The 27,794-nt window shown below is 35.9% G+C and overlaps 1 protein-coding gene across 4 annotated transcripts in view; it reads right to left on the bottom strand.

Moving 5' to 3' along the window:
• Positions 1-27,794, bottom strand: part of UPF2 (UPF2 regulator of nonsense mediated mRNA decay) — a 210,224-nt gene that overhangs the window by 136,193 nt on the left and 46,237 nt on the right. For all 4 annotated transcript variants that reach the window (XM_067030264.1, XM_067030263.1, XM_059056674.2 and 1 more), the window contains exons 10-16: positions 23,930-24,043; positions 21,716-21,832; positions 16,705-16,890; positions 14,381-14,584; positions 13,392-13,667; positions 10,664-10,847; positions 5,292-5,431 (exon numbers count right to left, since the gene is read on the bottom strand). In XM_067030264.1, the coding sequence (XP_066886365.1) occupies positions 5,292-5,431; positions 10,664-10,847; positions 13,392-13,667; positions 14,381-14,584; positions 16,705-16,890; positions 21,716-21,832; positions 23,930-24,043 (1,221 nt within the window). The remainder of the gene's footprint in view (positions 1-5,291; positions 5,432-10,663; positions 10,848-13,391; positions 13,668-14,380; positions 14,585-16,704; positions 16,891-21,715; positions 21,833-23,929; positions 24,044-27,794) is intronic.

The following is a 27,794-nucleotide window of genomic DNA, read 5'->3' on the forward strand; positions in this document are numbered from 1 at the left end:
CCACTCTGTTCCATAAAAGTTTATTTTTTCACCGCCGTGGCCTCTCCCGCTGCGGACCACAGGCTCGGGATGCACAGGCTCAGCAGCCATGGCTCACGGGCCCAGCGGCTCCACGGCATGTGGGATCTTCCCAGACCGGGGCACGAATCCGTGTCCCCTGCATCGGCAGGAGGACTCTCAACCACTACACCACCAGGGAAGCCCATAAAAGTTTTTTTTAAGAAAGACTACACTAAACCCAGCTGCTTCTCATTGTGCCAAGAGAAATAAAGTGAATGAGAAATAATTCCTAAAACAAATGATTTAAATTTGTCATAACACTTCTAGTATACACAGCAATTGATTTTAAAAATCCAAACAGTGCATTATTATTTACTATAGAGATATTTGAAAACTTTTAGAATTTCTGAAGTGGAAATAGTTGAGGAAAATACAGAAAGGCATTAACTTTTTTTTCAAATGCATTAACCTTTTTTGACATAATTCTATAATTCAAATTTAAATTTGCAATAGAAATGCTCTTAAATTGGCCCTTGGAAAAAATTAATCATTTCTTAACACTTGAAAGATGCTTCCTATTCAAAAACTAAGCTAAAAACGCATTAACTCTTTTCTTTCACCATTTTTTATATTGCTCAGGCAAAATAAAACGGATTAACTTTTGAAATTAAAACGCTGAACAAGAATTTCCCTGTCCTAATCCCATGGTCATAATAACCTGTGAGGTGAGGAAGTCAACAGACCACACGAGCTGGTAAGGAAAGCAGGTGGTCAGCACAGCAGAAGTCAAACTGTCCAAGTTCTAATGCTGGCTTACTAGGACCTGGGGCAAATTATTAACATATCTGTGCCTTATTTATAACCTAACTTATAGGGTGCCAAGAGAAATGGTAATATGAACACAGTGACCATGCTCAATAAATATCATTGCTATTACAATAATAAGTCTTGTACTTTCTCTAAAATGCTGCAGAAAATTAGAATTTTAGCAGAAGAACATTTACTTCATCTCTAAAGTTACTTTTAATTTACCCATCTGATACTGAGAAGAAAATATTCTGGTTGTTATGTGCTAAGAATAACTTCAAAAGGCCATATGGAGCTTGGAAGAGTTGTGGACCAAGATGGAAAAGAAGAGTACAACTTTTCTGAAGAGTTCCACTCCAGCCCTGTTATTTCTCAGACGATGCAAATATTTATAGAATATCCTACATTGTTCTTACTACTTTACAATCGACCTATCTCCTCTCTTTAAAAATGTTCTCCTCCCTATGTTTGGAGGGTACTGGTGGGAAAGGATGGTCTCGGGTGGGAGAGCAAACAATTCCAACTCCATTTCCTTAAAGTAAACCAACCATTCCTTTCAACTCTCCTCCCAGATGAGGCTCAAGAGTCATCCTATTGAACATTTTGTTTTTCCACTTAGCAAACACACATATATTATGTATAATATCCACTTTGCAACCGGAAAAGAAATAGTTAAAAATGATACAATTTTTCGGGGCTTCCCTGGTGGCGCAGTGGTTGAGAATCCGCCTGCGGATGCAGGGGACACGGGTTCATGCCCCGGTCCGGGAAGATCCCACATGCCGTGGAGCGGCTGGGCCCGTGAGCCATGGCCGCTGAGCCTGCGCGTCCGGAGCCTGTGCTCCACAAAGGGAGAGGCCACAGCAGTGAGAGGCCCACATACCACCAAAAAAAAAAAAAAAAAAAAAAAAAAGATACAATTTTTCAAATTATAAAGTTCACTTTTGAAAGGGAGAAAATGTGTTTAGAGGAGAAAATATAATACATTACAACTATTCAAATGAGAAATTTATAGGAAAATGAGTCACTCTTTAATGTCACATTTACTGAGGATGTTTAATTTATTAGATTCTTTATTTAATTAGTACAGTAGCAAAATCCAAAGCCAGTCATAAGATTAGTCTAAATATACAAAATGGAAATACTCTCTCATTTCCTTTTGTTGTTATAAAGTACTTAATAAGCCAATTTAAATTATATAATTGAATGTTTCTACGACAAACTCATTTTTTAAAAAAGCAATATAGGGACTTCCCTGGTGGCACAGTGGTTAAGAATCTGCCTGCCAGTGCAGGGACACGGGTTCGAGCCCCGGTCCAGGAAGATCCCACGTGCCACAGAGCAACTAAGCCCATGTGCCACAACTACTGAGCCCATGTGCCACAACTACTGAAGCTCACGCTCCGCAACAAGAAGCCACTGTAATGAGAAGCCCACACACCGCAATAAAGAGTAGCCCCCACTCGCCACAACAAGAGAAAGCCCGCGTGCAGCAATGAAGACGCAACAAGGCCAAGAATTATTTTTCCTTTTAAAAAAAAAAAAAGCAATATAGCAATGTCCATTTCTTACATAGAAATCAATTATAGAAACATATTCCAGTTCTAAATTTTTATCAATTTATTTATATCTACTTTAGGGGAGTGGTCAGGTTGGAAAGAGAAAGTGCTGGCAATACTGTATTGTATATTTGAAATTTGCTAAGAGTAAGTCTTAAAAGTTCTCATCACACACACAAAAAAAACATTTATAACTATGTGAGGTGACGGATGTTAACTAAACTTGTTATGGTAATCATTTCTCTCTCTCCCTCTCTCTCTGTGTATATATATATATATATATATATATATATATATATATATATATATATATACACATATATATATATATAAAATCATTATATTATATGTACACCTTAAACTAATACAATGTTATATCAATTATATCTCAATAAAACTGGGGGGAAAATGGTAGCAAAATAACAACACAAAGGTGCATTTCTACTGCCTATAAATGCTAACCAATTATAAAACCCACACATTATTTATGCTGCCTTTTACACAGTAATTCATTTTTAACTAACAGCAAAGCTATTTGCTATGTAGTTAAATCATACAAAATGTTCATTAATAGCTACAGACCTTCAGGGCTAAAAAAAAAAAAAAAGACTTAGGGATTTCTACTTCTAACTGTAGAAAATCTTAATTACCTTAAATTATTGGTCATTTAAAAAAATTAATTAATTAATTTTTTTTTTTTTTGGCTGTGTTGGGTCTTTGTTGCTGTGTGTGGGCTTTCTCTAGTTGCAGTGAGTGTTGTGGTGCACAGGCTTCTCATTGCGGTGGCGACTCTTGTTGCAGAGCACGGGCTCTAGGCACATAGGCTTCAGTACTTGTGGCACGCGGGCTCAGCAGTTCTGGCTCGCGGGTTCTAGAGAACAGGCTCAGTAGTTGGGGCGCATGGGCTTAGCTGCTCCTCGGCATGTGGGATCTTCCCGGACCAGGGCTCAGTCCCCTGCACTGGCAGGCGGATTCTTAACCATTGCGCCATTAGGGAAGTCCCCATGGGTCATTTTTCTTTCATGCTAAATGAAGCTTTTTAAAAATCCAGTTTATGAATCTCTCTTATGAATGCCTTAAATAATTTACATTCCCTTTATACATTAAACCCATATCCTCTAAACATTTGTATTCTATTTACTCAAGTAAATAAAAACTTAAAAGTTTAATAAATTCAATTTCCACAAAACATTTAAATATTGATTATAAATTTACACTTTTTCAATATTTAATTAAAATCACATTTCTAAATTATCACACTCTCCTAAATGCTTTTAGCACCCAAGGGACACAAAGAAACCATACACATGACATCATAATTATAAGCTTACAAAGTGAAAAAGTGCTAATTCCATGGTTTAAATTTTATATTCATCAGTATTTTACTGTTATTCTTATTCATCCTGCTTTTCATTTTCTTAACTTTCTAATTTAAATATATACTAATGTAAACAGAATAGCATAAGGAACCGTTACCCATTACACAACTGAACAATTATTAGCTAATGGTCAGGTTATAGTTTCTTGTATATCCCTAACTCATTGCCCAGTCTACTTTCAGGTTATGAAGCAAACCCCAGATAATCGATTGTTTTAGGTGGAAGTTTTAAAACTTAAGCAGTTTTAGAGGAAAAAAGGAACGAATTAAAACTATTAGGTTGAATCATATGTGAAAATGACATTTTGGTAGGTCCGAAATTATAGAACAGTCATTTCATATGGTTTGGCCTAACAGAGTTGTAAAAACAAAAGGGCAGGATGATGATTATGGTACATGATTTTTAGATTTCCTGTACTATCAGATCTGGGAAAAAGCAGTTATTAACATCTAGTCCATAATTTTTTCATAAAATCTACAGGTTAAGAAGTCCACACTCAAAAGTGAGATTAAGGGTACTTCCTGGTGACCCAGTGGTTAAGACTCTGTGCTCCCACCGCAGGGGGCACAGGTTCAATCCCTGGTTGGGGAACTTAGATATCACATGCCGCACAGTGTGGTCAAAAAAACAAAAGTGTGATTAAGATGCATAGCAGATGGGGACTTTCCCAGTGGCGCAGTGGTGAAGAATCTGCCTGTCAATGCAGGGGACAGTTCGAGCCCTGGTCCAGGAAGATCCCACATGCCGCGGAGCAACGAAGCCTGTGAGCCACAACTACTGGGCCTGCGCCCTAGAGCCCGCAAGCCACAATTACTGAAGCCCGCATGCCTAGAGCCCACGCTCCACAACAAGAGAAGCCACTGCAATGAGAAGCCTGCGCACCGCAACGAAGAGTAGCCCCCCTTCGCCACAACTAGAGAAAGCCTGTGCACAGCAACGAAGACCCAATGGAGCCATAATTAAATAAATAAATAAATTTTTTAAAAAAGAAAAAAGGTACATAGATCAAACAATTTTTTGTCTTCAAATTGCTTATTAAATAAAAATCCTAACCATAATGATGGATACATGTCATACTTTTACCTAAACCCATACAAAGTACAACACCAAGAGTCAACTGTAATGTAAATGATGGACTTAGGGTGACTACGATGTGTTGCTATAGGTTCATCAGTTGTAACAAATGTACCACTTTGGTGGGGGATGTTGATAATGGGGAAAGGTTGTGTGAGTAGGTACGAGCAGGTGACATATGGGAAATCTCTGTATCTTCCCCTTAATTTTGCTGTGAACCTCAAACTGCTCTAAAAAAATGGTCTTAATAGTAATTTTTAAAAATCCTATGATCAGTATTTTCTTACTTGTAAAAAAAAAAAACCTCTTAATTAATCCAGCAGTTTTATAATAGACATATACTACTAGTTACATGTACTCTAATAAAACTAAAGAGGAGATCTCATTTCATACATTAAAGAAAATCTTGGCTCATATAATCAAAATACTCTTTTACAAATGTACCTATTTTGCTATAAATAAAAGTCATCACCTCTTCCTCTGGCTCATTCACTTCACTTTCATTTCCAGATTGTTCCTCTATTTCAGCTCCTCCTTCTTCTTCTTCTTCATCCTCTTCAAGATTTTCTCCTTCTGTCATAGAATCTTTTGAGTCTTTGTCATTTACTAGGCCTTGAAGTGAGGAGAAAGTAGAAAAAGACATTTAAAAAAAGATAAAGGCAAGTTTTCGACAGTGAGTATTACACCACTTAAAGTATGTATTAAGATAATTCAACAGCCATGTTCTCAGAATAAAATAAGAACAGAATTTAAAACTATTTTGAGAACCATTTTAAAAACTTAATTAGATCTTTATTTCAACAAAGGAACACTGATACATTTCTTAACTAGCTAAAAAAAATTTTTTTTCCCCTTTCTCAGAGCTTCAAACTGTTTATATTGGTCTCAGATGAACAAAGGCAAACAGCAGCAGCACATAAGGTGCAGCTTCAGCCACATACAATGCAACCTTGGTCACGCTTTTTATCAAATGATATTTCAAGAATCTCTAAAAACTCAAGGATATAATAAAATTGTATCGCTTTAATGGAGAAGTCACATTTGACTATCAATTTGAATGTCTGCAAATTAAGACTGAGGGAAGGAGGCAAAGCTATATGGTGACACATCTAACAGCCGTGTCACCAAAGAGCTTGTTTTTTTCTTCAGTAACAGCGTGTTCCTCCAAAGGGAATTCCCTGGCTTGAATCTCTTTCCTCCTCATGTTCATCCACATTTTGCTGCCTAGTCAATTCTTCTTTATTATCACTTGAATTCCAAACTACTCTCTGTTTTCAAGATGCACATACCATGGTCTCATCTGATCCGACTTTTCCCCACGCTCCCTAGTCCTAATCAAACCTTTTCCTGTAGTTGGGGTAGACTCTTCCGTGTCATGAAGTACACTACCTTGCGTTCGTGATCATCAAATTGCTTCTCCACAGATAATATCGTTCAATATGCACTTTCAAATCCTATACATTGTTCAAATTCAGTCTAAGTTTCACTTCCTGCATAAACTCACTGAGTACTACTTTTCCTCCTACTTACTCTAAAGCACTTGGAGAACTGATCACAGCACTTTACATTTAAAGATACACCATGTAAAGGTTTTTCTAATGATTTTAATACATGTTACATCAGACCGTAAGATCCTTGAGAACAAAAATCTTTTTTTATATATTCAAAACTCATTTGAGGCCATATATTGATAAATACACAGTAGGTGTTTAGTAAATACTTGTTTATTCACAGAATCTTAGACAATTAGAGCAGACAGAAACTTCAGTGATGATGTGATTTAACCCTTTCATTTTATGAGGTATATACTGAAGCCCAGAAAGTTTGAATAACTAACACAACCAACAAAAACAAAAAATTACTCCAGTGTCTTAAGTCTAACCAATTAAGAACTGACGAAAACACAGATGTACAGAGTGATGAAAGTAGGTACATTCAAGTTTGGAAATTTTTTTAAAAAATTGACAAAAGATGGATAAAGCTCAGAGATATCTGTTTTAAAAGAAAAATAATACTGAGGGAAAAAATTGCTATCTCAGATTGAGATACCATTAACTTACTATTTATTTATTTGGAATTTCAGAAGCAATATATTGGGCATTTATGTTATCAAAGGCAAAAAATTAAAAGTCAGGACTATATAAATCTAAGCACTCTCAATAAAAATATCACAGTGCTGATAAATTCACATGGCCTAATATACCATTATACCTTTTTTATAGCCACTTTAAAATATGTGTCACGGGAGAACTCTAATGGATAAGTAGCTTTGTCCTGATAGCCGTACATCTAATTTGTAAGGAAAATACTACTATTCCTAACACATTTTCATTTGCATGGCAAGTTAGTTTCAAAAGCACTTCACAAATATATTTTGCATTTGCTAAGCTGTATAATAAACTGTTCAGTTGCTGACCTCTAGGACACTGTCAATCTAAAATAAACAATGCAGATAAAAATGTACAAAGGACATACGGTTAATAAAACGTAAAATCTAGACAGTAAAATATTTAAAATGTGGGTCAGAATTAAGTGTACTTGGGGACTAAAATCAAATACTGTTCTCTTGAATTTCAGCTGCTTGGTGCGTCAGTTTTCCTGCTCATAACAGACAGAGTAATAATTGTAATACTCCCTTTCAAATGGTTTTCATTTGTATTTATCTGCTCACTAGACATGCTGAGCATTTTCCCCACATACTTAATATGTCAGAAAGAGCACAGTCTTTGAATTCTGGCTCGACTGTTAACCTAGTATTTTGATTTGGGCTTTACGTAACTCACTTGTCAAATATGAACATTACCTTCCACTTTAATTTTGGCAAACTGGAAGTACTCAATAAAAATACCATCTCTTCCCTGCCCTCCCTCATTTGATTATGCTACGTTCATCTATCTATTGTGTATCAATTTGCCTGCGCTCTTCATGTAAGTGATAATAACCTGGCACAGAAACTATTTTCACTTCAATCTTAGTTATTTCTTTCATCGTACAAAAATTTTAAACACCCAAATCTGCCAACATATGTGTGCTTCCTTGCATCGTTTTAAAATTTAGGAAAATTACCACCTCTCCAAATATGTGATGATCAGATCTATTTTTAACTTTTAAAAAATTAATATTCAACTCCTCAATCCATCTGGAGTTTGATGACATAAGATTGGCTCTATATCAATTTTCCCCCCAAATGCTCACCTGTTGTTCCTCTCCTATTTTTAAGATTCCTATTTTGTCATACACTAAATTGTTTTGTATTTAATTGGGGCAACTTCTGGGCTTTTATTTTATTCTACTGATTTTATTTTTAATTTATGAAATACACTCTTCTGTTTTATAAGTAATTTATTCATATGACTTTTCTTTTTTCACTTTTATTCTTCTCATTTCTGTTCCTTTTATAATATTATAATATAATCTAAAACTTCCAAACCAGAATTAAATTACATTGCCTATTACCATTTTGGTTTTGCTCTTAAAGTGTGTCTTACTAGAGAATGGACTTGAGGATATGGGGAGGGGGAAGGGTAAGCTGTGACAAACTGAGAGAGTGGCATGGACATATATACACTACCAAACGTAAAATAGACAGCTAGTGGGAAGCAGCTGCATAGCACAGGGAGATCAGCTCGGTGCTTTGTGACCACCTAGTGGGGTGGGATAGGGAGGGTGGGAGGGAGGGAGATGCAAGAGGGAAGAGATATGGGAACATATGTATATGTATAACTGATTCACTTTGTTATAAAGCAGAAACTAACACACCATTGTAAAGCAATTATACTCCAATAAAGATGTTAAAAAAAATAGTGTGTCTTAGAGCCAATAATAATTCTCTCTATCCTGAGAAAACCAAGATACACACAAAAGTAACATAATAATGTTATTTATAGGGGTGCAAAATTAGAAATAACGTGTCAAACAACAGAATTAACACATTCATACAAAGGAAAATAGCCAGTTTTGTAAAAAATTAAATATTTAGAAAAGTATTTCATGTCAGGAAGAAATTTCATAATATATTAGGTAGAAAAAAAAATCCAGTTATAGAACTGCAAACATATGAAGAAATTTTTTTTAAATAGAAGAACATATATCAAAATGTTAACACATGATTCTCCATGCATATGAAATATCACTGATTTCTGTCTTGGCATTTTTCAAAATTTCTGCCATGAACACTTCATTACTTTTAATAATATTAAAATGGTTTTTAAAATATAAGAAAATGCTAACTATTAAGTTAGCATTGGGTAGCTATAGGATTGAAATGATAATGAATTTGCAAGTGCTTGAAAACAAAAAACTACCAAAAGCAAGATGCTATATTATTTTACAGTTTATCAACAAGAAACAGTTTTAATATAGATTTATTCATGTATATCTTCTCTATGGTATTTAGACTAAAACAGAAAGAAAATGGGACGACTTGGGAGCATATTGATCCTAGTTGCCACCATCCTCAGAGTTGCATTGGCAAATGGTGACCTATTTTTTTCCTTTCCATATTCTAAACAAGGACAGACTCCTCAAAAGAAGCCCGAAGTCCTTTAATTTAACTCTTTGCTCGATAAAGGATAAAGCATGCTGCTTCTCTTTACTGCTACCAAACTGGGTATCCAACTAGTACTTCCTCATGCCCACCATACAGAGAGAGCCATTCATAAACGTCTTTGGGAAACAAGGCTAAGACTATTTCAAAGCATATAAAGTAAATGAAATAAGTGCATAGATAAATAAACACTCTACTTGAAACGATCATTTTATACAATTAGAAATCTGAAAAGGAAAGAAAGTAGATAACTTGGGACAAAGTTCAAAGAACAAAAAGAATCACATATGCCTTTATGGGTTGAGAATTAGGAAAAGTGAATAGTTGCATAATCAGTAGCACCTTTCAAATAATGCTCAAATAGACAACAGCAATCGAATTCTCCAAAAGAGGATTTACCTTGGAGAAAGAAACCCTATTAATATGCTGGATGTAATATGAAAAAATAGTTTTAGAGGAAAAGGATCACCAATGCCTTTGCCATGAAAAGTGGTTTTTCAGATATGCAACATTGTAAATTTATACAATTAGTATAACTGGTCAAGGTAAAGGTGTCCTAATAAATAATCTCCTAATAAAATAATAGCTTCATAGGCTGAAACCATATGTCAGTTTGAAATGACTACAATACAACATGCTAAGAACTATCAGCAAGCAAACCAGACTGTTAAGGCCCCACCCTGTTCCAGTTATTTCCACTGGCAAGGCTAGTTGGCTCCTACAGTCCTTTAGGGGAGCTATTCAAATGCTACCTCTTCTTCCAGAACAATCTCAGAAGGATATTGAGAAAGTAAAGTGACCAATCCTCTCGTAGCACGTTTCTCACATGTTCTCTAGTCTTTAGAAACAGGGACAACTCCCCCAGTGAGTAGGATCTAAAATTTGGTGGGATAGTTTCAAACTTCTAACTGGCACTCCCCTTTTATAGTGTCAAGCCTGAACTGTCTTAGGAAATAGTGTTATTGACAATATATACTGTATATGAGATGCTTTAATCAAAAGCAGGTTTTAAATTAGCAACCAAAATTCTAAAACTAAGAGAGGCTGACAGGATTATATTTTTTCCATCATTATCATTTGCTTCAAGTTTTACATGACTGTTTTCCTCCAATTGGGGATTATTTAATGAAATCAAGAAGCAAGTCACCCAAGTCTTACCTAACACTGTTACGTAACACTCAACATAGAAAAACAGAAAGTATACAAAAGTAAACGCTAACTGAAAACATTATAAAGCAAATTCTAGAAACGATCTGCCAAATACCATCTTTATTTTCTCTCTGTAATTAATTGCTTACCTAGTTTTATTAAGAATTCTCGTTCCAAGTCGTGTACCTGCCTGATGGATTCTTCCAGAGAATTACAGAGTTTGATCTTTGGTCTTAGCAGTTCTAGTGTGTCACTGATCATGTAATCTATGTCAATAGGAAATGGATGGTCTTTTGTCCAAACCTCCAAACTTTTCTTCCACCAAACATAACGCTGATAACAAATGAAAAATAAATTTAGCTATAAGAAATTAATAACAAAATATTTAAAATAATCTGTATCGTGACATCACCTAGTTATAACAACTAAGCTAAAGAGTTGTACAAGACACCTACCATTTTTATTAATGGTCAACAGCAGTGATCCTAGCACATTTATTTCCCTCCATCTATATAGCTCCTGAGCCATCTGGTGACTTTAATTTAAATATAAATATATATATATATTATATATATATATTTTTTTGGCAGTACGCGGGCCTCTCACTGCTGTGGCCTCTCCCGTTGCGGAGCACAGGCTCCAGACGCGCAGGCTCAGCGGCCATGGCTCACAGGCCTAGCTGCTCCGCGGCATGTGGGATCTTCACGGACCGGGGCACGAACCCGCGTCCCCTGCATCGACAGGAGGACTCTCAACTACTACGCCACCAGGGAAGCCCTAATTTAAATATATTTTTTATTGTAACTGTCATAATCTTTTTTTAAAGGCAAGGAAAAATTATAAATAAATAAAACAGCAAATAAATTTTCAGGCACTGAAACCAGGCAGAAACTCCACTCCCAAATCCCAAATAGGGCTTAAATATTTAATTTTACAAAAACAACCAAATTCAAGGCAATAGTTTTGATAAATTATAATTATTTTCTCTATACTACTATTTAAAGAGTCAAAGTATATGAAGATAGGGTTTTTGAATATATAAAAATCAGTAATCAACAAGCATTTATTGAACATCTACTGTGTATATGGCACCATTTAGATATTTTCCCTCATCTCCTAGCTTGGCTCCTTCATTCTATTTTGTACTTGTAATTCTCTAGTTTAACTAAAAAGCACAACCCATGAATTTACTTGTATATAAACAGGTGTTCCTCTGGGTGTTTAATCTTCCTGTCCAGTTTCTTCTAGGTCTTTGCTACTCGAAGTGTGGGAACTCAGAGCTTATTAGACATACAGAATCTGAGACGTCCCCTACCCTAGGCCAACTGAATCACAGTGTGCATCTTAACAATATAGCCAGGTGATGTGTGTACACACTGAAGTTTAGAAGCACTGATGCAGGTGAGCCTTTCTATCTGCCTTTCAATAGGTAACTGGACACTGTGTTACAGGCAGCACACAATGACTGCATCTCCCAGGCCTCACTCACTTCTTATCCCTGTTACACATTCCTGCTATTAATCAATGTGGAAAATACCTTTATCTCTTTCTACTCCTGAATATTTCTGAGTGGCTCTTTTCTCTCTGCCAGTGATGTTAGTGAGTGCAAATAAGAATACTCTTCTGAAAGGGATCCTGCTTTGGATGCTGATAGTGATAACTGATATTCTGCAGCAAAACATTGGTTTTAAAGATAGGCGGTCTCCAACTGAGGGCATTTCTTACATGCAACAGAGAATCTGAGTCTCAAATCTTCAACACACCTTCCCCATTTTTGGCTCATCAATTCAGAAAACAAGAGAGTAACAAGTTACCCTCTAATGCAAAGATAAAGTAATAGGAGAAAGTTACAAACAGCTCTTCCCCAAGAGTAGTTACCCCCACTTAACACCAGCTAGTATGTGGATGTATTTTTGACACCTCAAAGTTGTAGTTTTAAATTTATTTTCTTTGTCAATGGATAAACGAAAACAACATAACAGATTAGATAGAAAGGAATGATCAAACAGAACTGAACAGTACCATTGGTACTTTATTTCAGTAACGTGGAGAATTCGATAGTGAGCTATTCCCCCTAATCAGTACTTATAACATTGCATTTGATGGGAAATAATGATTAGGTTCCAGACAACCAAGCTACAGCTAACTTTTGGAACATGAACTGTATAGAAGTTGTAGAGCTGTCTCTGTATCTGTATCTGAATTTAATTTATACTGTACTTGCTCTAAATCACCAGTTTACATAAGTAACTTAAGATATGGAAAGCACAACCTAAGAGTTTAGCAATGAATGAATATTTCTTTCAGTGTTAATGATGGTTTTTTTTTTTTAATTTAGAAACAAGAATTTTAGATATAAAACCAGAACACAGATGAGTGACAATATTATCAAATGCATAAATATTACAAGTAATTTGATTCATGATTTATGTACCAAATACAAAATAATCCATACTATACCAAATTTATAAACTGCACTGAAATAATTCCCAAAATTAATGATCAATCATCAGTTATAAAACTTAAAATGTAATCAGAATGTTTATGATAGAATTGATCATACATATATTTTTTAAATTTTTCTTTCTTTTTTTTGGCCATGCCATGTGGCATGCAGGATCTTAGTTCCCTGACCAGGGATCGAACCTGTGTCCCCTGCAGGAAGCACAGAGTCTTAACCACTGGACCGCCAGGGAAGTCCCCATCATATATTTTAAAACCTCTAAAGCTAAGCATACTTGCAAGAAGAATAAATCTCACCTAACTATGAATATATCTTATACATAATATATGAATGCTACAGGGTTTCCTCTCTAATATTTTTGTAACACAAACAATGCATTAAATGATGCCAACTGCTTATTTTAATTTATATACCTGAAAATACACAAGGAAGCAATCGAGTTTTCGTTTACTAGAACCTCTGTCAAAGTACTGGCCACAGGTATCCAAAATAGTGCACACTAGTCTAATCCTGAAAAGGTGCTCGGGAGGGTCCAGTGAACTCGGAGAGCCATCAGGGTTAACACCAAATGAAGTAAAAGAATAAAGAGTTCTAAAAATAACAGCCGATTCCACCATTCGGTAATTATAAAGTTCCCCTAAGAACTTGGCACTGCTGATACGTCTCTGATTAAATTTAGGTTGATTAACCTAAGGGGGGGAAGAAAAAAAAGCATATTTTCATTAAAGAATAGCAATGTGTTTGAGAAGAGGTAAAATTCCCCTATGTCACTTGACAACATCACTCACTGAACAGAGAAAAAATAATGGGTTCTTTTCTAATAGGTAGTCACTTCTGGGTGTCCTTTTTCTCTCTCTAAGAAATGTCTACCTTTAAAAAATGTTTTAATACAAAGAACATGTTAAGTATTAAATTTAATATTAAGCTATTGTTAAATGAATTAATAGTTTATGAAACAGTTAAAATATAATTCTCCCTATCAGCCCTCTGTAACTTATTTTCTCTGAAATCCATGAATTAAGGAAACAAGCATATAGAAAGAGGGAAATTCTTACAGAAATTCTTATCAAATGATTACCAATTCTCCTAATTAATAAATTTATGAATTCCTATAACACAAATACCAATAGTAACCAGGAAATAATAAAAATTTACTATACTCTTCTAAAATAAGCTTAACTGGACTTGAAGAAAAGGCAAAAAATACTTCAGCATTAGCCTGAGAGAAGACTAGGAAATCCGACACAACAGGGTTTATTAAGAAATCACTATCTTCAAAAAAGTAATAGTAAATGACACCATATGGGGAAAAGAGGGTTTTCAAATCCTTATTTTTCAATAATAGGACTTAAAGGCTGTCTAAATTATCCACAGATTCTAATTTGCTGCAGGTGTTTGTTACCTCCATTCCTAATCGAATATCTTCTAAAACTCCATCCACAACATGGATTCCAACATCCTCCTGGTAGAGCACTAGTCCTGCTAAGAGGTTGGCTACACAATGAATGCTGTTATATTTCACATTCCAGATGTTTATCATACAACAAATCACATAGTCTTTCACTTCTTGGTCCTGCCAAGGCAACTTTCGCATCTGTCTCAAAACCTAAATGAAGAAAATTTTGTTTAAATTACTAAGATAAGCACTAAGTAGTCCAAAATACCCTATAATACAAATATTTTATTATGATTGTACAGTCACAGAACTTTTGAAATGGAAAATACTTTAGAGATTCTCTACCAGCCTCTTCACTTTAGAGACAGGAAAAATAAGATTTTTCTAATTATTGGTAACATTTATTCACATTTTCCCTTTATCTTTCCATAATGCCCTTAAATTTCCTAGAGTTTCCAGGACTTCAATGAAGCTAACAGTATACACTCATACTCAGGTCACTGAAAGAAATACCCAAGATTTAACAAAAATAATGATTTCTTTTGTGCATCATTTGATGTAAATAACCTCAGACACTTCTTTTTATAAATGAAAAATTTCCAATAAGGAAATAAACCCAAGGTCAAGTGGTTAAAAAATCCCTTAAGATGGAGGACACAGGACTTCCCTGGGGTCCAGTGGTTAAGACTTGGCCTTCCAGTGCATGGGGTACAGGTTCGATCGCTGGACGTGGAGCTAAGATCCCACATGCCTCGAGGCCAAAAACCAAAACATAAAACAGAAGCAATACTGTAACAAATTCAATAAAGACTTAAAAAACAAAAATGGTCCACATCAAAAAAATCTTAAAAAAAAAAAAAAAAAAGAGGACACAACATCAAGACTGACATCACACAGTTTCCTTGCATGTAAAGGGGGGATGATAGGCACTTACTCCATAAGTCTGGTCTAAGGGTTAGACAAGTTAAAGTACGTGAAGTACATAGGAATGTGTCTGGCGCATTACAAGCACCCCATAAAAGTTAGCTATTACTTTCAAAATCTCTACTGGTAATGAGATAATCAGCAGAGCTCTAGTCATCATCAAGTTCTTTCCATTTTTATTCTGAAAGAAAATGGATACTGTTGGCAGAATGTAAAGTAGTCCTTTCATCTCTACTCTATACCCACAATCCACCTTTCAAGCACTAAATATGTTCTCATATCAGCTTCAATGGAAATGTTAATGTCACCTCAAATGCATAAGCATTCCATACTTTTCAAACTTTTAGCCAATTCTAAAACAGCTTTCAAATCCTGTTGTTTTAAACAACTACTGTCTCTGGATCCCTGAAGGTGTCTTCAATTTTCAAAGCTGCGCTCATTCGTCATCACCTTCTACCCTGCCCACCCACGACACATGTATTATTCCATGCCTCTTATCCTCCCCATAGGTTTCCTCTGTCCAGAAGTTAATTTGCTTCAATTATTTTTCCTGAAAAGAAAAAAGTTCCATACCATGTTGTTTCAACTTGTAGAGCTGACCAAAAAATGTTTACTCAACATGTCTTACTTAAAAGTGAAGGTTCTAACAAGGTAACTACAATAATTAAGGTAACAGGTCGGTGGTTCTTAACCTTTTCTGGAAATTGACCCCTGCTGAGAATCAAAAGAAAGCTACAGACCCTCTTCTGGAAAAATACAGACAGGCCCAGAGATTCAAAATCATTAAGTTCCAGAGGATCACAGGCCTCTTAAAGCCTACTTAAGGTTAAGAACCCCTGTACTGGAAGCAAAATATTTAAAGGCAAATTCATTACAGAACATCAGAGACAAAGTAATAGTTTCAAATATACACACAGCATCAACACCAAATTTAGAATAATTACCATTTTAATCAGAATAAGAAGTTACTATCATAAAAGGAAAATAAAACATATGTCCCATACATTATATATCATCGTATGAATTCCTTCTTGTGATGACTTGTATGGAATCAATCATAATGGAACTTGGGATCTAATCCTACCTCTCCTAAACTCCACTGCTGGGACTTTAACAATTCTGCTTCAATTTCTCCATTTACAAAATGTGAATAATGCAAACTACTTACATTTCCTATCTATACTTTGTGGGGCACTGAAGCAATCGATAAACAAGCTGATCTAGGAAAACTGAAATATATGTCCCTGACCTAAAACAATTTGGTGCAGGGCTAGAAGGAAAGTGCACTGCAATCAGTACTATTACCATCAGGACGAAAAATAATTAATTTGGTTGAATGTTATATAAGCTTAGCACTACCACAAATCTCAAGTTGACTACTGTTCTATGATTTCATTAAGATTTACCTTCTCAGTGGTAACCTTGGAGAGATCCTTGTACAAAAGTTTCCGGACATATTCCTGGAGAGGAGGACGTTTCTTTTTCACTGTTTTTTCAGCTGGAGGTGGGTTGCAGTAGTAATATGCATTCTCCACCATTGTGACATATCTTGCATCGAGATGCATCGCTTGTTTCTTTCTCATCATTTGTTCCTAAAATAAAAAATCTAGTCAAAATACTTTCATTCTAAGGTTTTTTTCTTCCTAACTAAAGTTCTACTCTCAGTGATAAGATTTCAAGATAAAGGGCTAGAAAAGGGAAAAAACAATTACTAGGTATTTCTAAGAGTATGTAAGCATACTAATTGTTGTATCACTAATCATGTTTTTAGAACAAATTCGTGCATAACTGCTTGGTCTTAGGCCTTGTCCAATAAAATACTCAGAGAACTCTGCTACAAATATAACTTGACTTATAACTCTGCCAAACTATATGAACTCTACGTAAAACAAGGCTTATATACGAGTGACTAAAATTAAGGACCAACAATATAAAGGGGTGAATGCCTCTGGCTGTTCCACACACAACAGCTGAGAATAACCTTACTCTGAGAGCTTGTGCCATCCAATGTTGTACCAGGTAAATCTGATGTATCTCTACAACCAAGAAAACTAAAAGACCCCAGCGTCACAACTTGTCCAGAGCCCTCAGCATCAGCTCCAGGAGGTGATTAAAAACAGTCAATCATCATCTACTTCAGGATCCTCAACCTCAGCACTACTGACATTTTGGACTGGATAGTTCTTTGTCGGGGTGTGTGGGGGGAGGGTGTTCTGTGCACTGTAGGATGTTTTGCAGCAACCTTCACCTCTACCCCCCAGATGGCAGTTGAGAACCACAGACTGACCAGTTGAAGATCTTCAAACAGTACTCCTAGTTCTTAAAACAGAACCACACTAAGTATTAAGATTACTGAATTTATTCAGCCATTCAACATTGTACTTGGCACTTACTATGTTCCAGGCACTATGCTAGGTACTGGAAGTCACCAGTGAACAAGGCGGACATGGCTCCTACCTTCAGGAAGCCTAAGAGTCTGGCGTAGGAAGACAGAATAAACAAGCCAATAAATAAACTAACAACCTTTTAAATACTAATTGTGAATAGTGTTACGAAGGAAAATAACAAGGCCCTAAGATGGAGAGTAATGAGAGCCCACTTTAGTCAGGGTGGGTTAGGGACGGCCTCTCTGCAAAAGTGACATTTGAGTTGTGCTCTGAAGGACGACAAAAGGTTGAGAAGAGACACAGAGAGAGCACCTGAAGCAGAAGCAACAGCAAGATGAGAGGCAATGAGGAGAGAAGGATCTGTTACAGGAACTACATGAAGACCAGCGTGGCGCCAGCATGGAATGGCGTGAGATCAGTTCTAACGAGTGAGGAGAGGCTCGGTGAGACCAGATTCTGCAGACCGTGGTAACAATGCTGGATTTGAAGCCTGTAGAGGGAAAGCACTGAAGAGCTTCAAGCAGGTGTCTGGACTGGGGTGGCAGGTGGTGGCAGGTGGAGGCAAGACTTCAAGCTTTGGAAAGAAGGCTGTGTCTGCAAGCTCAGGGAGAGCACGGGCTGCAGCATGTTCACTGCTGTAAACCCAGCACCTAAAACAGTGCCTGGCCTAGCACATGGGAGGCTTGCAATTAATGTTTATTAATATACAAAGTAATGAAAGAACTTTTTAAAACACATTCAAATCTTTCCCATGGTCTGCCTTTCTATACATGTATAACCATCGTATACTGGGGGGAAATTCTGCTCTTTCATAAGTTCAATTATGGATATACCAAGTTTCACAATTGTTTCTCTTGTCTATGAATCTGCTAAAGTATACAGGTTGTAGCCTAGCTCCTCTCCTGACATCTATTTTATAATTTGTGAATGCTTTTTTTTTTTTTTTTTTTTGCGGTATGCGGGCCTCTCACTGCTGTGGCCTCTCCCGTTGCGGAGCACAGGCTCCGGACGCGCAGGCCTAGCGGCCATGGCTCACGAGCTTAGTTGCTCCGCGGCATGTGGGATCTTCCCGGACCAGGGCACGAACCCGTGTCCCCTGCATCGGCAGGCAGATTCTCAACCACTGCGCCACGAGGGAAGCCCGTGAATGCTTATTAAATGTTCACTCTTCCAGACAAAGAGGACAGTTCCATGTTTAAAAGGGCTAGAGATAATGACCTCACCCTGTAAGTTCTTTGAACAAAACATAATGCAACACTTAACTTTTCATTTGTACATACATAACAGTTTTAAATCAAGACTAGTTTCAACCTGTTATGTAGACCACTTTAGAACCTTCTCCCCAAACACACACACCAAACTACTTTCTTTCTTCTTTTTTGATGTGGACCAATTTTAAAGTCTTTATTGAATTTGTTACAATATTGCTTCTGTTTTATGTTTTGGTTGGTTTTGGCCTCGAGACATGTGGGATCTTAGCTCCCCCACCAGGGATGGAACCCACACTCCCTGCATTGGAAGGAGAAGTCTTAAGTGCTGGACCACCTGGGAAGTCCCCACACCAAACTACTTTTAACATCAGCCAAGAATAATTTTAAATGCAAACCAGTTAAAAGGTTCTATGTGTTCCCAAACAAATATGGATATATTTTAGATCACCCCATAAGCATTCGTGTGCTTCAAACCAAACTCTCCACCTATTCCCTCCTCCTACTCCCTCATCTCTGTGCCTGGTACCATCATCCTCTCAGATGCTCATGCTGGAATCCGGGGTCTTATCTTAAGGCCCTTTCTCTTCCTCACCCCTAGTATCTCAGCATCACATCTCATCAGTTCTGCTTCCTAAAATTCTTCATACAGCCAGTTATTATTCCCCATCCCCCCATCCTAACCATTTCTTCATTGTTTTCCCCGTAGGTTCTGAAAACAGCCATTTCATTGTTCTTTCTACCTCTCGCCTCAGCCACCTCAGTTATCTCCTCCACACCGACCTTTCTAAAACCATAAATCTGATCATACCTATCCTACCTGCTTAACATCCTCTCTACCACTGGGAGAAAACCCTCATTCCTTAGCACAGTGCTCACACTTGGGGCTGTGCCTACGTCTCCAGTCTTACCTGCAGCCTCTTGACTCAATGTATCTATCTCTCCTCTATGCCTCTGAGACTCAGGTGAGTCTCTAAAATAAACACCATTTTTTCCAGGAAACGTTTCCTGATATACCAAGACTAAATTAAGTGCCTCTTCTATCTATACACATAATACCCTATGCTGGCCCACAGTTATTATATTGCATCCCCCTCCCTGTGCTCCAATTGTCTATCTGTCTGAGTTATTAGACTGCAAATTCCATGAAGGTAGGAACTATCTTTTTCACTCTTATATCCCAAGGGTCTGACAGAAGAGTCAGACTCAATAAACACTCAATAAACACTGGGAAGCTGTTAGGGAAGATCTCTCCTGACTCATTCAGTCTGGCTTAAGTACTCCCTCCATGAGCACATAAAATCTCTGCACACCTCTCTCTGTTAAAGCACTTAAAACGCTACACTGGAATTAGCACTAGATATGGACCACTTTGAGGATGGCAACTATGTTTCGTTTCTTTGTACTAACCACCCCCAACCAGCCATAACATCCCTGCAGAACTGAGTTCAGTGCCTAACACACAGGAGGAGCCCCAACAGCGTTATATGATAAACAAGGCTCCTACCCAGAAAGCAAGACAATCAACGATAAAGGCTAGGTGCTTTCGCTACAAGAGGGGGAAAGATCCCCTGAGCGAACAAAACCAGTCAGGCAGGAAGAACTTTGGTTTCCAGCAATGGGATAAGTATCCACACCACCACAACTAGTAAACTTTCCCTAGCAAAAAGTAAACATAGAGGGTTCGATATTACAAATAAAATAGAGACTTTCTCTTTTTTTTGGCGGTATGCGGGCCTCTCACTGTGGTGGCCTCTCCCATTGCGGAGCACACGCACAGGCTCAGCGGCCATGGCTCACGGGCCCTGCTGCTCCGCGGCATGTGAGATCCTCTCGAACCAGGGCACGAACCCATATCCCCTGCATCAGCAGGCAGACTCTCAACCACTGTGCCACCAGGGAAGCCCAAAATATAGACATTTTTAAAACCCTAAGTTTTCTTGGCATCTCTATTACATTTGCATATGCAGTGTCTCATTTAACCTTACCAGCTTGAGCCAAAGAGGAGGAAGAATTTTTTCTGTTACAATAAAAATTTGAACTTGGAATGACTATTATATGAATAAACCTTGAGAAATGGTGGAAATAAAGTTCATATGATGGCCTTCACATTATTTTTGTTTACTAGACATAAATTCCCATGTTTTTTTCATTTTAAATATTGCCAGAGAAGTATACAAGTTTACAACTAGATTCTAAAAAAATAACATACCTAGAGAAAACGACACAATCAACACATCCGTAAAAGCAACACTGATGTAATGACAGTCTACTCCCGGGGAGTCCTAAACCAGGGCTAACACTGACACCCTCCCCGACCACACTCTCTCCCCTGCAAAGGCTGCAGTCGAATGCATGGGTATTACCAATAAGCATACTAACTTAATTGCTTAATTAACTTGATGGCCATGCTGGCATCCTAATTAGCTTAAGAAATATCTTCTCCCCCAAGTTAATTTTTCAATCTTATGTTTTCCAATTTAAAAAATCTAAGCTTTATAATTTATGTGCTTACAGCACAGTAACGATGTACCAAGAACATCCACAAAGAGGGCTCTAACACAATAGTATTTAGAGTACCTGCTCCTCTGCATCATTTGTAAAAAGTTATCTGGGGCTGAATTTAATCCCCCTTTACAATAGTGTGAACTCACTGGCAGTCAAATGAGAAAAATTCCTACAGCTCTCCAGGAATGGCTGGAGTTCTAGTTTAGGTAGAAGTGTTTAAATGGCAGAGAAAGATAAAAGGCACTTGTCAAAATTTTTAACTCCTGGAGTAAATCAAGAACCTCAACCTCTTGCTAGGATTCTCAAGCCCTTACCAAAAGTACACTGGTCCTCAGGTGAGATTCTGGAGATCTGAAAAGAAATCTTCCACATGTTTCTAGTAGGGTACATGCCATTTCAATATGATGATGGGAAAAGTCTGATAGAAGCATCTGTGAAAATAATAATGATGAAAAACCACAAAGACAACATTTCAATCCTATTAGAGAAAGAAAACATTATATACCTAATGTGTGCAACAAGTTTTAAAATGTCACTGTAAAAAGAAAAGCTAAACACAACATTGTAAATCAACTATAATTCAATTAAAAAAAAAAACCTAGTCTACTTTAGATGCCAAGCTTCATCACTGGGTATCTTTGTGTTAGGCCATAAAATTTTATCTAAAAACTTCAGGATATTTAATGTCATTCCTTTTAGGTAGATATATGAAAACTAATTTATCAAAGCCCATTTTATATTTATCAGGAGATGCTATGTATTTAAGCAAATGCCACATACATAGCTAACATTTTCTAAATAGCTTTTTGGTTTTGGTTTATAAGACATTTACCTTTAAACTTCTGACAACAAAAGCCTTAACTGTGTGAAATTTACAAACACATTACACATTTTACTATTTATCCCCCCCAATATTTTTCTGTGCACATTTTCTAAGCCAAAAAAGATTTACACATATCATTTAATAATTTGGTTTTTTTGGGCTAACATGAGTATTTTTCCACGTCTTTATTATCCTTCTATGGCATGATTTAAAGGGTGCATAGTACTTATAATATGAACTATACTAAAACTTAACTGATTCTTATTTATGGGACATCCAAATTGTTTATACAATTTTTGCTACTATAAACAATGGTGTGACAAACATTCTTGCAGATAAATTTGTGCACGTTTATGATTATTTCCTTAAAACAAATGTACAGAAATGAACCTGTGTCAAATAAATGTATATTCTTCCCATATATATCAGTAATTAATACAAAGAAATATACTAATATGTCTAAGTTGTTCATGGCATGATCCTTTTCAATGACAGCGTTGAAAAACTTTCACAACTTCTCTTAAAATGCTGTCCAATGTTCCCCTAATGTACTTTGTAGTCTCCTGAGATGCTCCAAGTAGGTTTAGGAGACTTAACCCCTTGAATATTTACAATGATTATTAATATTTTAAATACTCCTAAGAAATTATGCAGTAAAGAAACTTGTTTAACTCAGGGTTTTCCAAATGTATTTGAACCCATGAGACCCATTTTGTGTGACATACCTAGTAATATCTCAAAGAAATCAACTTGAACAAAAATTTGTTATTGTTAGTAATGACCAATTCCAAATGTAGAAGAATTATTTCAACTATGCTGTATCAGCTTTACCACACATAACTAGTTAGTTACTAATGAATATCTACCTTAATTCTATTGTGGACAAAAAAACATAATCTGAATAATTTCATTTTTTTTGAACTTGCTGAGACTTTCTTTTTGGTTGATTTTGGTAAATCAGCCATGTGCATTTGAAGAGATTATAAATTCTGATCCTGTTGGGTATAGGTCAATTAGATTAATGTTGTTAACTGTGTTGTTCAATCCTGAATATACTTACTAATGTTGTCTGCCTATGCTTTCAGCTACTAAAAGGTGTTTTCAAGTCTCTCACTGTAATTGTGGATTTATTTCTCTTTCCTTGTCGATTTTTTGCTTTATGTATTCTAAAAATGCAGTACTGGATGCATACTGATTCAGGAAGGTAACACACTTTCTTATTAAAAGGACCTCATCATCATTATGAACTATGCTTCTTTATTTCTAATAATGCTTTGTGCCTTAAAGCCTATTTTGTCTAATAATAAAGCCAGGTGTTTTTATTTATTTATTTATTTGTAGTGCTTCTGTGGTATATTTCCCCCATCTTTTTATTTTAGGCTTCCTGGTGTTAATATTTAAGGGCATCTTCCTGTAGTCAGCATATAATGTTGTTGTTTTAATCAAGTCTTATATTCTTAAGGCTTTTACTTAATGTATTTTGTCCTTCTACATTTCATGTAATTACTGTTATATTTGTATCTACCATCTTATTATTTGTTCTCTATTTTGCTCATCTGTTTATTGTTCCTTTTTACTCCTTTTTTGTCTTCCTGTAGATTAATCAAATATTTCTTAATTACATCATTTCCCAGCACTTGCAAACTGAAGCATTAAAACTTTAGATGTGTCTATTAAAAAATACTTCAAATGATTCACCACTAACCTTCAAACAATGCAGTGTATCATTTTTTGTGAACATCTTAAACTTAGTGAGTTCTCCAATAAAACGAACAGTTTTGTTCTTTGTTTCAATATTGATCTGGTCCTTTTTTCGTACCTACAAATTAAGAGAAGAGACATTGCTTAAATAATTAACACTTTGAAATCTGTGATAAGAACTGTTATCTTAATAAGACTGAATTCACTCTAGATATTTTAAATAAATTTGGGTATAATTTCTTGCTATATTCAAATTATCTCAAGTTAAAGCAAAATAAGCTCTGTGGAACACCAGTGCCAGGACATGCTTTGCAAAACTGTTTCATGGTCAAACAATTTGGGGAAACAATGCATTTCATCAGCCTTAAGAGGCTCTCAAATAAAGAAACCTGTTTAACTTAATTTAATTCAATGTTTCTCAAATTTTGGGGGCAACATAAACCCCTCTTTTGAAATGGTAACAACGACTAGTTTGTTAAATTAATATTATAAGGAATACACTTTAGGAAATGCTGCTTTAAAAATAATAAACACCAAGAGCTCACTTAAGCAAAAATATTAAGGCTCAGTTATTGTATTATAATTATGAACTATATACATTTTTTATTATAAATTCATTAGTACAATGAAATTTCCAATACAATCACTACTTTTTATCAACAGTCACAGTCATATATCAAAGTTCAAATCCTTTGCAAATATAAGCCCTCTACTTAGGCACACATTTCAAGCAATATTGAACATAACAAAATCCTATTACAACAGTACCATGTGAACAGACACGTCACGATAAATGTAATTGGATTTAACCTCAGAATTACATTTTCACCAGAAAACCAAACCTGTAGTCTAGAAGCTTTTTCTATGAACAATAATAACAATAATATGGTAGTGCTTTGAACTAGTTTAGTGTTCCTTATTTTTTCAGAGTACTATATCCTATCTTATTTGTTCCACATAACAACACTCTGAGAAAGGAGCAAAAGCTGTATAATTCTGATTTAATAGTTAAAACAACAACAGTAGAAGAACACAAAGCTGTCAAACGACCTGACCAAGGATCAGTACCAAAACCCCAGACTCCAAACTCGTACTTGAGAATTCCACTGCTCTGTCATGTGCTGGGATTCAAAATAAGTCCAAACCTCACCCGCACCTGGACAATTAGTAACAATCTTTTACATAAGTATTAAACTTCTACATAGACAACTTACACTTAATGGAATTTATCATCTTCCTTTTTAAGGACCTACTTTCTATAGCAAACAGAGGTAGGTTTTCACTTTTTAGATCTTCAGTGATAATTTTTTAACAAAACCATGTTTACTCAAAAAAATCAGAGGAAATTAGAAACTCACTATAACTATAATCTAAAGTATCAATAAAACTGCAACTAAAAATAAAATCACAAAAACTCAACTTACAGAACTTTAATCACGTCATTCAAGCATACAAAATAGCTTTGAGATTAGAGACAAATAGAAAAAACTAGAATTAGATTCTAATTAGTCTATTAAACAAACTAATATTGAATAAATTTGACTATTTTTTCTAGCCTTGCAACTTAGCCTTCATAAAGGTGTTTTCACAAATAGGTGTTGGATAAGTACTGCATACAGAAAGCTCCTCTTGGGACTTCCCTGATGGCGCAGTGGTTAAGAATCCGCCTGCCAATGCAGGAGACACGGGTTCGAGCCCTGGTCCGGGAAGATCCCACATGCTGTGGAGCAACTAAGACTGTGCCCCACAACTACTGAGCCTGCACTCTAGAGCTCGCAAGCCACAAGTACTGAAGCCCGCACGCCTAGAGCCCATGGTCCACAACAAGAGAAGCCACCACAATGAGGAGCAGACCCCGCTCGCCGCAACTAGAGAAAGCCCGCGTGCAGCAACGAAGATCCAAGGCAGCCAAAAATAAATAAATTTATGTATTTTTTAAAAAGCTCCTCTTATTAATTTATCTTATTCTGTGAACTCCGGGGCAAGTTTAATCTACACTCTAGATTGAGAGGGTAGACTCTGGACCAGATCTGCTAGGTTTAATTCCCAGCTTTATCACTTACTGTTACTTAAACTCTGTGCCTCAATTTCCTCATCTGTAAAATGGAACTAATGAAAGTAACCTATATCATACGGTTGTGACTCTTAAGTGAACTGATACATACAAAGCACAATCAATAGTGACTGGGACCACGAAGAGTTCACTAAGTATTAGCCATTATTAATATTATTCACATTTGTACATTGTATCGCTAATACATTGACACAAAATCAATATTCACTGAGTGAACAAATTAATGAAAATGCTTAATGTTTATATACATATTGCAGCGACGTGAAAGAGTAAAAGATCTACAGTCACAACATCTGAGGTCCTGTGGTCATTTCATGCCATTTGGGGTGGGAGTAGGGGTATATAATCTTGGACAATGCATATAAAACTCCCTGAACCTACTGGCTCACTTGGTAAAATAAGGGTAAAAATATGGATGATGATGATGGGGTAGTAATGATGATAACTATACTTCACTTGATACTAAGCAATTAATGTCTAGGACAAAAGAGTACACAAACTTTAAAATGATGCTTGAGACGTGTTTTAAATGATGCTGTAAAATACTTCTGAGTGAGAAATAAAAGTGGGAAATTGTACATAAAATATAAAAGCATCCATAAAAAACTACAGAAGAAAAAAAGTAAAGAAAATATACTAAAATATTAACAAGGTTTGCTTTAAGTGATGAAATTATGAGGTTCCCCCTCCTTTCTTTCTTCTTTATATATTTTCTAAATCACCCACACTGAGCATGTGTTTCTTTTACAGTTAAAGAAATGTAGAAATAGAAAAAGGATAAGGAAGCTTTTCAAAAATGATACACTGAAGCTGAATCTTTAGAGGGAGTAGGGCTGGGAAATACATATACATGTGTTTTAAAGTCTCCCTGGGTTATTCTGGATGCACAAGCTCTTAACAACTGTGCTGTGGAGACTATACCTGAGCATCACAATTTACAAAACACATAACATAGTGTATCATTCACAATTATTCCTAAATATTATTGAAGTTAAGGAGGTACAATCTAACATGATGAGATTGTCATGTTAGAATTTTTAAATGAAGTATTAGAACTCAATTATCTCACTCCCTCATTTTCAGATGAAAAAACTGAAGGCTTTTCAAAAGATTGTGACATAAAAAACAGACTTATTCTGACTCCTCATTTAATATTTTCCAATCTCATTTGTTGACTCTTTATGATCAAATGGTATGTCAAACACTTCTGCAAAAGTAAATACAGATGAATTAACAATGTAAATTTTTCTATATATTTTTAGTTCAATAATGTCTCAGATTTTACTTACATCATCAAATTTAGCAAAAATGCTGCTTATAACTCATTTATTAATAACAGCTGGAATTGAGATTACTCAAATAACTAAATTCATATACATTAATAAAAACTCTTCAGATATGTCAAGATACAAAAGTAAGAATTTCCAAGGCCTCTCATTCATTATTCCCCTGGAAGAAGAACCCTTTGTCCCAAACCGGCCCCTCTATAAGTTCACCCAAATATTATATTTTCTGTCCTCCATAATTTGCTCATTTTCTTTTACATAAACATTCAATCATTCAACTAATTTTTTGGAAAATCCACTACACTCTAAACACTAAGTAGGCACTGGTTTATAAATAAGTAAATCTGCCTTCAAAGAAACTTATTTATTTTATTCTAGGGACCACTGATCTCCAAAGTAGGGAGGGCAAGACTCTTGATCTACTGGGGTGTGGGGAAAAAGAAATGTTGAAACATCTATTTATGTTTCTGTTTTTTATCTCATACTTTTAAAGTTATTTTTGTATGTTT

Source organism: Kogia breviceps, chromosome 3 (genome assembly GCF_026419965.1).
Source record: "Kogia breviceps isolate mKogBre1 chromosome 3, mKogBre1 haplotype 1, whole genome shotgun sequence".
Taxonomy (NCBI): domain Eukaryota; kingdom Metazoa; phylum Chordata; class Mammalia; order Artiodactyla; family Physeteridae; genus Kogia; species Kogia breviceps.